Genomic DNA, 13252 nt, shown 5'->3' on the forward strand with positions numbered 1-13252 from the left:
ACATGCAGGTTAGGTTAACTGGTGACTCTAAATTGACCGTAGGTGTGAATGTGAGTGTGAATGGTTGTCTGTGTCTATGTGTCAGCCCTGCGATGACCTGGCGACTTGTCCAGGGTGTACCCCGCCTTTCGCCCGTAGTCAGCTGGGATAGGCTCCAGCTTGCCTGCGACCCTGCAGAACAGGATAAAGCAGCTAGAGATAATGAGATGAGATGAGATGATCCCTTCAGGGAAATTAAGATTCCAGCAGCATCATTACAGATAAACAGAGAAAAGAAATAGAGGAAAACTTCTAGATAAATTAAAATAAATTAAGTATTTACATATACAAATATAAAAAGAATAAGATATAGGGAAGAGAGGAGGGGGGGAGGAGGAAAAATAAAAAAAAAACTGTATGGCGCTCATGCAGCACTCATGCAGCTCCATGTAAGGACACTGCCACCACCATGTTTCACTGTAGGCACCATGCATTTTTCTTTGTATTCCTCACCTTTGTGACGCCATACAGTTTTGAAGCTATCAGTTCCAAAAACATTTATCTTGGTCTCATCACTCCAGAGTATAGAGTCCCAGTAGTCTTCATCTTTGTCAGCATGGGCCCTGGCAAACTTTAGGTGGGCTTTTTTGTGCCTGGGATTTAGGAGAGGCTTCTTTCGTGAACGGCATCCACACATGCCATTCCTCTGCAGCGTACACCGTATTGTGTCACGGGAAATAGTCACCCCAGTTTGGCTTTCTACTTCTTTAGATAACTGCAGTGAACTTGCATGCCGATTTTCTTCAACCCTTCTCATCAGAAGACGCTCCTGTCAAGGTGTTAACTTCCGTGGACGACCTGGACGTCTGTGTGAGATGGTTGCAGTTCCATCTTTCTTAAATTTTTGTACCACTTTTTCTACAGTATTCTGACTGATAAGTAAAGCTTTGCTGATCTTCTTGTAGCCTTCACCTTTGTGGTGTAAAGAAATTATTTTCTTTGGGGAATTTTGAAGAGACAAGTTGAGCATCACTCCATCCAGCATCCAGTCACTAAAAGAGGTCATTGTTGAAGAATGGAAAAAGATTGATGTTGCAAAATGTTGCCAACTTGTTCATTCCATGCCTAGAAGACTTGGTGCTGTCATTAAAAATCATGGAGGCCATACAAAGTACTAGATGTAGTAGTTTTTGTTGTGGGGTGTACTCATTTTTGCACCACCCTAATTTGAGTAAAACTGAAAAATGTGTAATCTAAGTTATATTATTAACCTTACTTTCACGTTATAAGTTAAACAGATGTTATATTAAACTTTGTCTTGTCAACATTTTGGAAATTGTTTGTGTTCATTGAGATATTGTTTAAAATGTTACTTTTCAAAGGGGGTGTACTCATTTATGCTGAGCACTGTAAGTCAAAGTACACATCCCACTGGTCAAATGTTACTCCGATACAAGTGTCCAGTCAAATTTTTAACTTAAGTTAAGGTACTGAAGTACTTGCTTTTAAAAATACTTAAGGATTAAAAGTACATTTTCTGTCAAAATGTTGTTGTATTATTGCCACAACGCCGACAAAACCTAATGCCGTTACCAAAGACAGAAATGTGAATTCACAAAATGAATGCATGCTATGCCATCATGGTGGTTTAACGTTGAGCTATAGCTAGTCAGTGAAGCGCCACCTGACATGCTAGCAAAGTCTTTTCAAACTCGAAATCATATTGGGTAGCTAACATTACTAGAAAAGAAAGATTTCTACATTCTGTTTATTTGGCAAGATTATGCTAAAACATTTCTGAAAGGACTTCAGATAAGTTGACGTTATTCATCTTAGCACAACCCTGTTTTTACATGCTAACTAAAAGTGTCCAAGTTAACTGTCAAGTTCATTTGTATAGCGCTTTTAACAATAAACATTGTTGCAAAGCAGAATTTGAACAACTTAAAACATGAGATAATTTTATCCCTAATCTATCCCCAATGAGCAAGCCTGTGGTGACGGTGGCAAGGAAAAACTCCCTCAGACGACATGAGGAAGAAACCTCAAGAGGAACCAGACTCGAAAGGGAACCCATCCTCATTTGGGCAACAACAGACAACGTGACTATAACATTAACAGTTTTAACATGAAGTCAGTTTCGTTGATGCTATAAACTCTTCATTGATGGAAATTTGAGTGCAAAACTGTTCATGACAACCACAGTACTAAAGTTAGCAAGTCAACTGTAGTCCTCAGCCGTAACAGCATTACTGTAAGTGTCCAGAGCGTCCTCCAGGTGTGACTTTCAACTGTCCACATGGGGCCATCCTCCACAGCCTCTTTATGCGATGATACTCCAACCAGACACAGGGCACCAGGATGGATCAGGCAGGTCCGAGGAGCAGAAGAGGTCAGCATCTCGATCCCAGGACCGACATAGAGGGACAGATTTGAGGGGGGAAGAAAACACAGGTTGTTAGGTATGCCCAATGTCACCTAAATAAGTAGGAACAGTATACATACTGCACTGAGTACAAGCAGGGACTCCGGCAACTAACTATGACAGCATAACTAAAAGGAGAGAGCCAGAAGGTAACACAGGCATGAGGGAACCCCGGGACATAAAGCAGCCAGCGACTACACCATCAACAAACTCGAGTGAGCAAGCGAGTGGGGGACTGACTGTGTGTTAACGTTAGCTGTGGACAAGGCGACAGCAACTTGGCGGGCAAATCCACAGAAAGTCATTTGACTAACCAGACTGCATAGCTATTGCAATGTTATCGCTAGCTCGAAAAGCACATACAACTTCATTGCAAGCTTTCTCTTGGAATAAACCCTTTATATACCTCAATATAATGACTGCAAGTTGGCCTAGTGGTTAGCGTGTCCGCTTCTCGATCGGTAGACCGTGAGTTCTACTCACGGTTGGGTCATACCAAAGACCATCATAAAAATGGTACCTACTGCCGTCTAGCAAGGCATGCTGCAATACAGATGTGAGTGGGGAGTCAAACTCTCGTGGTTACCAGAGGACCAGCCCCCCACTGTAACCCTAGCTATGTAACAGGCGAGAGGCCAAGGGCTACGGAGATCGGTGCCGCCCTATGCGCCACATGGCATGGGAAGGACTTTTGATACCTCAATATGCTTCTCAGTGGCGGCTGCTGGTTTTTAAAACAAGGGAAGCCCATTTTACGCATTCATCGTAAAACCTGTAGGCCGGATATCAAAGCATAGAAAGGTATGCCCCATTAGCATAGTGAACTAGACAACCCTACCTAGTGGCAGAAAGTATTTTTGCTTGTACATTTCATGTTATAGTCTGGCTTGCCAGGCTAGTGCCTCATATCCTTAATCAAAAATATCAAGCATCCAAAAATCACTGGCTATTCAACGAAGAGCCTTGAACATCATACCCTGATATGCAACACAAAGTCTTTAACACAACACCCAGCTGTGCAACACATCCTTGAACATCTTCTGCAACACAGTCTGGAAATTCATAACCAGGTAGGCTATGCAACACACAGAACCTTGAATATTATACCCAGGTAGAACCTATAACACAGAGCCCACCATTCTCTTAACATTACTGAACAATATACACACTTCAGATTCATGAACATTATATGATGCACACTATTTATACACAAATTCTGCCCTCCGCTCCTTTTCCAGAAAATGGTCTGTGACCCTGTCATACTAGCTGGTTGTGCTTTCCAGAGACTTCACCAATTTCTGTTAGCAGCTAGCACTGCAGATCCCAATAAGGCTCAAGCTAGCCTACAACCAGATTGAACTACAAATGAAATAAACGAGTGAATTCGTGAATGATCAAACTGATAGAATGGATGAAAGTTAATGGAGCACAACGAGTAATATTTACATTTATTTACAGAGTAATGTACAGAGACATAGATGAGAAGAAACGTTTATATGAAAAGAAAGTCGGACAGCACTTTGGCACATGACTACACTTTCTTGACATCCGCTGGGGACTGACTGATCATACTTCCGTGTTCCTCGCCGACGCCGAAGTACAGAGCCCGCCCTCCTCATGTCTTTCAAACACTACCTCCAATAATCCTTCATCAGCCCAGCTTCTTGTCCCTCCCACTGTCTCGTTTAGTCCCAGAGAAGCCCGGCTTCCCTGGAAGTGACGATTTTGTTGATTTTAACCAATAACAACTAGCCGAAATTGGCTGTTCAGAGCCCTCTCATAGACTGCAACGGATACCCAGCTGCCAGCCATAGAGCCCATTGAAATAAGAAAGGTTGCAGCCAGTGTTGCCAGATTGGGCGGTTTTAAGTACATTTTGGCGGGTTTTGAACATATTTTGGCTGGAAAACGTCAGCAGTATCTGGCAACGCTGGTTACAGCCTGGCAGCAAAGGTGATTCTCGTAGCGAACTGCAAGTTCGTCAGACATCACTCAAATAAGTTACAGGATAGTTATGAACGTAAATACAATCTTGGGCATATATTATGTTATGCAAGTTATTGTTTTAATGAGAATTCAACGTCATAGATGCCGCAGTTTGGGGAGAGAATTTTAGGGGAAGCTCGGCTTCCCTTGTTGTCTCTGAGAAATCGCCCCTGCTGTATACACTCTTGAAAAGAAAAGCTCCAGCTGAGGTTCTCTTCACTGAGATCACATCAAAACCATGTTGGTTCCCGACATCAGCGGTTATCAAAGTGGGGTCCGTCAAGCATAGAAGTCTTTATTTATCACACGTACACTCAAGCACAGTGAAATGTTTACTCTGCATTTCACCCATCTGAAGCAGTGAACACACACACATGCACACACAAGTGAGCAATGAGCACACAAACATACCCAGAGCAGTGGGCAACTACAGTGGCATGCAAAAGTTTGGGCACCCTTGCTGAAAATGTCTGTTACTGTGAATAGTGACGCCTGAAACGCCTGCAAAAAAACGTCTGCAAATGCCTAAGCCAGTTTTTAGAAAAGGTCCCCATCTGCCTGAGGGTTTTCTGAAATAAAAATAATTAATTGAAAACGCCTATGAAAAATTCAATATCTCAGCCTCTGAAGCACATAAAGACATGAAATAAGTTGCATTTAAAAGATAAAATTCTCTGCTTTTATTGGATCATGCTCATTCAGTATTAACACTAACACATTTGTTAACACATAGATGAGTCTTGAAAATAATGACAAATCAACAATGCTGCGTTATGCAGCAACCGACATTTGGGGCAATGTTGCGTTATGCAACAACCGGCGCTAGGGGCAATGTTGCGTGACGCAGCATCCGGCGCCAATGGGTGAGCAGAAGATGAACTGATCACCAAAAGGCATAAAGGTAAAGACGAGACATTTCTTTTCAGCATTGTATGCAGGATTTGTGTATTATTTTTGTTTTGTACAATTGGAGAGTGAAAAAAGAAAAGGAACACCATGCAAAAGTTTGGGCACCCCAATACATTTGAGTTCTCAGGTAACTTTTACCAAGGTTCCAGACCTTAATTAGTTTATTGAGCTGTGGCTTGTTCAAATTCTTCATTAGGAAAGGTCAGATGATGCAGATTTCAAAGCTGTATAAATTCTCTGACTCCTCAAACTTGTCCCTAAAATCAACAGCCATGGGCTCCTCTAAGCAACTCCCTAGCATTCGGAAAAATAAAATAATTGATGCTCACAAAGCAGGAGAAGGCTACAAGAACATAGCAAAGTGTTTTCAGGTAGCTGTTTCCTCAGATCGTAATGTTATTAAGAAATGGCAGTGAACAGAAACAGTGTAGATCAAGGTGAGGTCTGGAAGATGAAGAAAACTTTCTGAAAGAACTGCTCGTTGGATTGCTAGAAAGGCAAATAAAAACCCCTGTTTGACTGCAAAAGACCTTCAGAAAGATTTAGCAGACCCTGGAGTGGTGGTGCACTGTTCTACTATGCAGCGACACCTGAACAAATATGACCTTCATGAGAGAGTCATCAGAAGAAAACCGTTCCTGCGTCCTAGCCACAAAATTCAGTGTCTGAAGTTTGCAAATGAACATCTAAGCAAGCCTGATGCATTTTGGAAACAAGTCCTGTGGACTGATGAAATCAAAATAGAACTTTTTGGCCACAATGTGCAAAGGTATGTTTGGAGAAAAAAGGTTGCCAAATTCCAGGAAAAGAACACCTCTCCAACTCTGAAGCATGGGTGTGGATCGATCATGCTTTGGGGTTGTGTTGCAGCCAGTGGCACAGGGCACATTTCATTGGTCGAGGGAAGCATGGATTCGAATAAATACCAGCAAATTCTGGAAGCAAACATCACACCATCTGTAAAAAAGTTGAAGTTAAAAAGAGGATGGGTCCTACAATAAGACGATGATCCAAAACACACCTCAAAATCTACAGTGGAATACCTCAAAAGGCACAAGCTGAAGGTTTTGCCCTGGCCCTCACAGTCCCCTGACCTAAACATCATTGAAAATCTGTGGATAGATCTCAAAAGACCAGTGCATGCAAGACAGCCTTGCAAATTTTGTACAGAAAGGACAAAACTGGCCACAAGATTAGATAGAACCCAGAACCTTCTTGCTGTGAGGCTAACCACTGCACCACCATGCAGCCCATCGCATTATCAAAGTTTATTATATTTAAGGGTCTGAGCACCAAAGTCAAATCAGACCTAATGTGTTCTATCAGTGGACAGGAACAGAAAATTCTATAGTTCCAGAGATATCATTAAAAATAATAATTTTCATGAAATAAATCTATACTGTGTGGGTCCATGGAATTTATTTTGCAGCTTAAGGGAACACTGGGTACAAAAAGTTTGATAACCACTCCCCTAAATAGCCATTCTTTTTCTTTTGTTTCTTTAGAGCAAGGGTACTCAAACCTTTTACAGTGAGGGACACTTACATGAGTGTTTTACTGGGAAGTACACCACTCATATTTTTCTTACCGTATGTGCCACATCCGAGACACAGAGATCCAAAACCTTGACATAAATCTCTATATGTCACTTGTGAGGAAATCACAAGTGTTTTGATAAATCTGGGTACTTTTTATTTGTGAATGTGTCTATATAATAAAAAGAAAATCACACGTTGGCTTGAAGATATAAAGTTTATCTTCTTGTGTTGAAAAACTCACATTTTTCATACAAAATACATTGTGGATCTGAGTAACACATTTTCTGATATTTCACCCTAATGACATCATTCCCAGTGTTTTCCCACTGAGTAGACACTTGTTGTCAAAATGGCAAACTGGTTCAAAATTAAAATTCTTTTGATTAACTTTTGTGTGTGTGTGTGTGTGTGTGTGTGTGTGTGTGTGTCTATATAATATAAAGAACATTACACTGTGGCATGAAGATATAGTTCTCATGTTGAAAATATTTTCACTCATTCGCTTCACTCACTCATGAATATGTTCACCACTCGAAGATAAACTTTATATCTTCGTGCAACTGTGTAATATCCTGTCTCTCTCTCTCTCTCTCTCTCTCTCATATGTATATATATATATGAAACAAAAAGCAGAACAAAAAAAAAACAAACACCCTCAGTACTGATTTATTTATCAATTGAACAAAATTGGGGAAAATATCTATACAATATGTTTTTGTCTATTTAATTTCCATCCATAGAACCGATTTTTATTAAAATTCATGAATCATTAGATTTGGGTGGCATGGTTGTGCTGCAGGTAGCATTGTTCGATTACAGCTCCAGGATCCCTGTTTGATCCTGAGCTCAGGCTCCTGCCTGGGTGGAGTTTTGCATGATCTTTCCATGTGTGTGAGGGTATCTTCCAGGTTCCCCGGGTTCTTCCCAAGTCCTAAAAATATGCCAGTAGGTGGATTGACTCTGAACATTTGTCCCTAGATGTGAATATGTGTGCAAGGTGCCCTGCAATGCACTGGCATCCCATCCTTGGTATATGCCTGCCCAGTGTTCCCTGGATAGAATTCAGATTCACTGCTGTCCTGATTGGGATAAAGCAATTACTGAAGATGAAGATTCCAGCTGACTTAATGTATTAGCATAATAATTGATAATAGTGGCTTGGGATTTACACCACTGGAACAAAATGAGAAAATCAGAGACTCTCTGGCTATTCTTTACAGATTAAAAAGTCCCATGAGCACACTTTGATAACAATAAAGAACCTTTCAATCTAGGATTTTTTTATTCTATAGTGTAGGTTTTTGTGGTACCTTAGCTTTAAGAGTGTATTGGCTCAGTGGTTAATGTTCTAGGTTAGTGATCAGAAGGTTGTGATGTCAAATTTCAGCCCTGCAACTTTTCAGCCCTTGTGTGAGTCTCTTCACTCATCTCTGCTTCATGGGCACTATATCATAGCTGACCCCACACTCTATTGTCGACATCCATCCATCCATCCATCCATCCATCCATCCATTTGTCCATCCATTTGCCCGTTTATCCTGTGCAGGGTTGCAGGCAAACTGGAACCTATCCCAGCTGACTATGGGAGGATGGTGAGGTACACCCTGGACAAGTCACCAGATCATGGCACGGCTGACACAAAGAAACAAACAACCATTCACACTCACATTCACACCTACGGTCAGTTTAGAGCCACCTATTAGCCTAACCTGCATGTCTTTGGACTGTGGGGGAAACCGAAGCACCCGGAGGAAACTCACGCAGACACAGGGAGAACATGCAAACTCCACACAGAAAGTCCCTTGTTGGCCACTGGGCTCAAACCCAGGACCTTCTTGCTGTGAGGCGACAGTGCTAACCACTACACCACCGTGCCACCCTTCTATTGTGGACAGTTACTTACCGTAAAAAGACAATTTTGCACTTTGCCTTATTTTCTCATTAGGATGTAGTTTTATTCCTGTAAGCACCTTTACAGTTTAAGACAACAGAGATTTAAAGTATCGCAAACAATGAACAACGTCTCATCTCCAACATATATCGAAGAAAAAGGCTCCACAAGAAATATTTGTATGATTAACTGTATTATGGAAAGGTTCTTCTTTAAACTTTTTTTGATTGGAAAGCCATCTATTCTTGGGTTCTTTTCTAAGCGTATAATGGCATACATTGACATTTTATAAGGAGAAACCGTGCCTTGATATTTAATATAGGTTATAACTTGTATGCAAAACATATAAGCAGCAATTAAAAACTGATAGTCTAAATTTCTAATCACCAAGGGGCTTATTTTTATTTTGGTGCATTTCTAATTACATCTCTGAGCCAGCACAGGAGGGAAAAATCTGTCCACTGCCCAGCTGTCAGTGTACATCCTACTTGATGGCAGCAGTGATCTGACAGGAGCTCTCTGGTGAGGCCTGGACTCAGGGAAACCGCTTCCTCCTGGGGGTGCCTGAACAGGTGCAGTGGTGTGTGCGTGTGTGTGTGTGTGTGTGCGCTGTTGTGTGTGATATTCTCCCATGAGTATGCCACACTCAGAGAAATTTATGGTAGTCAATAAATTTTCATCCAAGCCCCATCATTATGGATTACTCATGCAAGAAATTAAGCCCAGGTGACACGTCAGACATTTATTTGTTTAGTGGGAATAAACCGTTTCCTTCTCTAAAGAAATACATTGCAATGTGTAAGTCAAGGGATAGTGACTTTTTTTCCTTCAACTCAAGCGCACTGTGTGTCTATATAAGTGTATATTTAACTGTGTTCAAACGTTTGACAGGTACAATACACTAGTCCATCTCAAACAATTCAAATATCATGAAAGTTCATTTTTTCGTAATTTAATTAAAACATTTAAACTTTCATATATTCTACATTCATTACACATAACGTGAAATATTTAAAGCCTTTTTTGTTTTAATTTTGATGATTATGGCATATAGCTCATGAAAATCAGAAATCCAGTATCTTAATTTATTAGAATATTTCCTAAGATCAATCAGAAAAAGGATTTACAATACAGAAACGTCAAACTTCTGAAAATATGTTTGTTTATACACTCAATATTTGGTTGGGGCTCCTTTACCACAAATTACTGCATCAATGCAGCCTGGCAGGGAGGTGATCAGCCTGTGGCACTGCGGAGGTGTTATTGCTTTGATAGCAGCCTTCAGCTCGTCTGTATTTTTGGGTCGGGTGTTTCTCATCTTCCTCTTGACAATACCCCACAGATTCTCTATGGGGTTCAGGTCTGGCGAGTTGGCTGGCCAATCAAACACAGTAATATCATGGTCAGCAAACCATTTGGTAGTAGTTTTGGCACTGTGGGCAGGTGCTAAATCCTGCTGGAAAAGGAAATCAGCATGGAACATGTACTTTTATCTGAAAATAAGACTTTGGACCACTGAGCCACAGTCCAGTTCTTTCTGTCCTTAGCCCAGGTAATATGCTTCTGACATTGTCTCTGGTTCAGGAGTGGCTTTATCAGGGATGCGAAAGTTGTAGCCCCTTTCCTGAAGACGTCTGTGTGTGGTGGCTCTTGATGCACTGATGCCAGCCTCAGTTCACTCCTTGTGAAGCTCTTCCAAGCTCTTGAATCAATTTTTCTTGACAATCCTCTCAAGGCTGCAGTCATCCCTGTTGCTTGTGCACCTTTTCCAGCCACCCTTTTCAGCAACGACCTTCTCTAGCTTACCCTCCCTGTGAAGTGTGTCAGTGATCGTCTTCTGGACAACAGTCAAGTCAGCAGTCTTCCCCATGATTGTGGTTGTGGGTACTGAACTAGACTGAAAGATACATGGCATTTACACTGTTTTACTCAAACTCGAAGCGAAATACTCTAATATTTTGAGATTTTTTTTGTATGCCATAATTATCAAAATTAAAATAGAAAAATGCTTAAAACGTTTCAGTTTACGTGTAATGAGTCTAGAATATATTAAATTTTCACTTTCTTAAATAACTGATAGAACATATTGATTTTTTCACGATATTCTAATAGTTTTAGATGTGAATTTTATCTTTATATAAAATCCAATGTGCTACATTTGAAAAACAACAAAACATGCATGGACTAGTCATAATGGTTTGCTCCTCTTAGCTTTAATTATTGAAGGCAGACATGAACCAAGCCTTTCACAGCAATGAAATAAAAACACTTTTACAGTGTAATTTCATTCACTTAAGTATCACAGGAAAAAATATTCCACATCATTAAGAACCTTAATTTTTTAAGAAAAGAAGTAACAGAAATCTTTTTTATTTATTTATTTTTTATTTTTGAATGAACCTGCACAATTCATTTGATAAATTCTGTCCAGCATAATCATACTTGAACTGTAATAATATAACATTCTTTCAGGGATTTACAGGGAACAACAGGAACCAGTATTTGTTTCTATGACACCAAGAAAATAAATAATAGTAAGCTGTTGCTTACAGTGCAGGAACATCCATGAATGGCACTTGTCAAGAAAAAAAAAGTCATCACTCTCATGGAAGCAGTCAAAACAGCCATAAAATTGTGTTAATTAGTAAATTGATCATCATTAAAATGTAAAATATTTTTAGAGCAACTAAAAGAGATGACAACACTGTCTATGAGAATCTTTGAGCCTCCTGTGCCTCCCTTTCAGCAACGTGTGCAATATGGAGAATCACTGATTACTAACCAGATGTGTAAAGTTTTTCATGGTGTGAATGCAGCGATAACAAACTTTCATATTTTTATGACAATCATTATTTCATTGGCACAATGTACAGTCCAGTCTGTTCACAACTAGCTGTCAGTAAGTAAAGTGAGATGAGCACTGTTTTGCTTTTTTACGCTGATTTAGTCCGTCTCTGTATCGTCGTCTGAGTTTTGTGTAACGACATGGTTAGCGTAGTCAAACGCAGGGAACCTGATGGGCAGCTCATTCCACTTTCTGAATACCTTATTCTTTGAATTGTACGTCACCACAAAGTTTTTGATGTGGAGGCATGGACATTCAATGCTTTTATAAAGCATCAGAGAGCCCCAATGCTGCAACGAGACAAAAAACAAACAAGCAAACAAACAAAAAACCATCATGTTCAGTCAAAGCATATATAACTCGCCTGCAAAGCCATGTTCAACAGAACATAAAAAAATGTTACATTCAAATTTACATGGACTTAGATTTTAGGCAAATATATATGGTTCAAACTATATGTGGTGATTAAACTAAGGACAATACTGAACTAAGATTAGTTACCTGCCATTAAGTTAAGATACATGAAGACATATCGGTATGAAGAAATTCAGGTAAAATATGCTTAATTATTATACATACAGGACACTTTTTCGATGGAATAAAAACATGTATTCTATTCCCTTCTAGCGGGTTTCTTTCATTTGGTTTGATAGCATGCAATATTGTTAGCATATCGCTTATCCTACATGTATTACATCACTCTGCCCAATGGAGAATAAGCATTGAATAGTTTACGATATTGCATGGTTGTCAAGACAACATGACGTCACACGTCGGAGAAGTAAAACTTCCACGCTAGCGAGCGACTGTGACAATTTGTAAACAAACATGGCCGCCAGGTTTGCTTTGTTAAATATGGAAGATTTTGAGAGAATTTTGAAAGAGAAAGACACATTGAACACCCCAAAGGAATGTGTATGTATAATAATAATAATAATAATATTGGCTGGCTTTTTTTTTTGTGGTATATCAGATATATTCCATTCAGCTACTCGTCTTCGACTCGTTCAGTATCATGCGAGCTGAGTGGAATATATCTGATATACCACTCAATGCCAGCCAATATTATTTAAATAGTAAATACTCATAAAACCTGTGCCCACTAATCACTCTAAAATTCCTAGTGTACCAAAATATAATTTATTTTTAAAGCACGCTTAAAAAGTACTAAATTTGAACATAATGCAAAAGACATACCTGTCCACATTTTTTACATGCTATAATTCCATTTGCCTCATAGTCCAGTAGTCTCTCCTGCAGGGCCATGTTCTCTTTGACAGTGAACAGCTTTCTAGAATCAAGAAGAATATCACTGCCCTCATGATAATGATCATGATTATCACCATTATCATCATATGCATATATTATCAACTGCAGTTGCACTGTTACAATAAAACATGACCAGCCTTTTTCTCCCCCCAAATATAGAGGTACCTGAATGCTTCAGTCACGTTGACATGATGCATCTTCTCAATGATCTCAATGTCTTCTCCAGAGCACACAGATACATCACACCTCCTGCAGGTTAGCTTCACTTTGCTGGGGTCCTCCTTCATCATGCCCATCTTATCCTTCTTTTTCATCTTCACACGCTGCTCCATGATAGCCTGCAGCTGGTTCTCTTTTATCTGAACACAACATGGCCACTATCAACTACAATTTTCCTTCATGCTGTCTAC

At 39.9% G+C, this 13252-nt stretch overlaps 1 protein-coding gene across 2 annotated transcripts in view; it reads right to left on the reverse strand.

Moving 5' to 3' along the window:
* Positions 1 to 11110: 11110 nt before the first annotated feature.
* The window catches only part of ifih1 (interferon induced with helicase C domain 1), a 56915-nt gene continuing 54773 nt past the window's right edge, over positions 11111 to 13252 (reverse strand). Inside the window, exons 16-18 of one of the 2 annotated variants that reach the window (XM_060930118.1) lie at positions 13008 to 13201; positions 12771 to 12864; positions 11111 to 11863 (exon numbers count right to left, since the gene is read on the reverse strand). In XM_060930118.1, the coding sequence (XP_060786101.1) occupies positions 11672 to 11863; positions 12771 to 12864; positions 13008 to 13201 (480 nt within the window). In that variant the 3' untranslated portion in view covers positions 11111 to 11671. The remainder of the gene's footprint in view (positions 11864 to 12770; positions 12865 to 13007; positions 13202 to 13252) is intronic. The other variant, XM_060930119.1, reaches the window with a different exon arrangement.

Source organism: Neoarius graeffei, chromosome 9 (genome assembly GCF_027579695.1).
Source record: "Neoarius graeffei isolate fNeoGra1 chromosome 9, fNeoGra1.pri, whole genome shotgun sequence".
Taxonomy (NCBI): domain Eukaryota; kingdom Metazoa; phylum Chordata; class Actinopteri; order Siluriformes; family Ariidae; genus Neoarius; species Neoarius graeffei.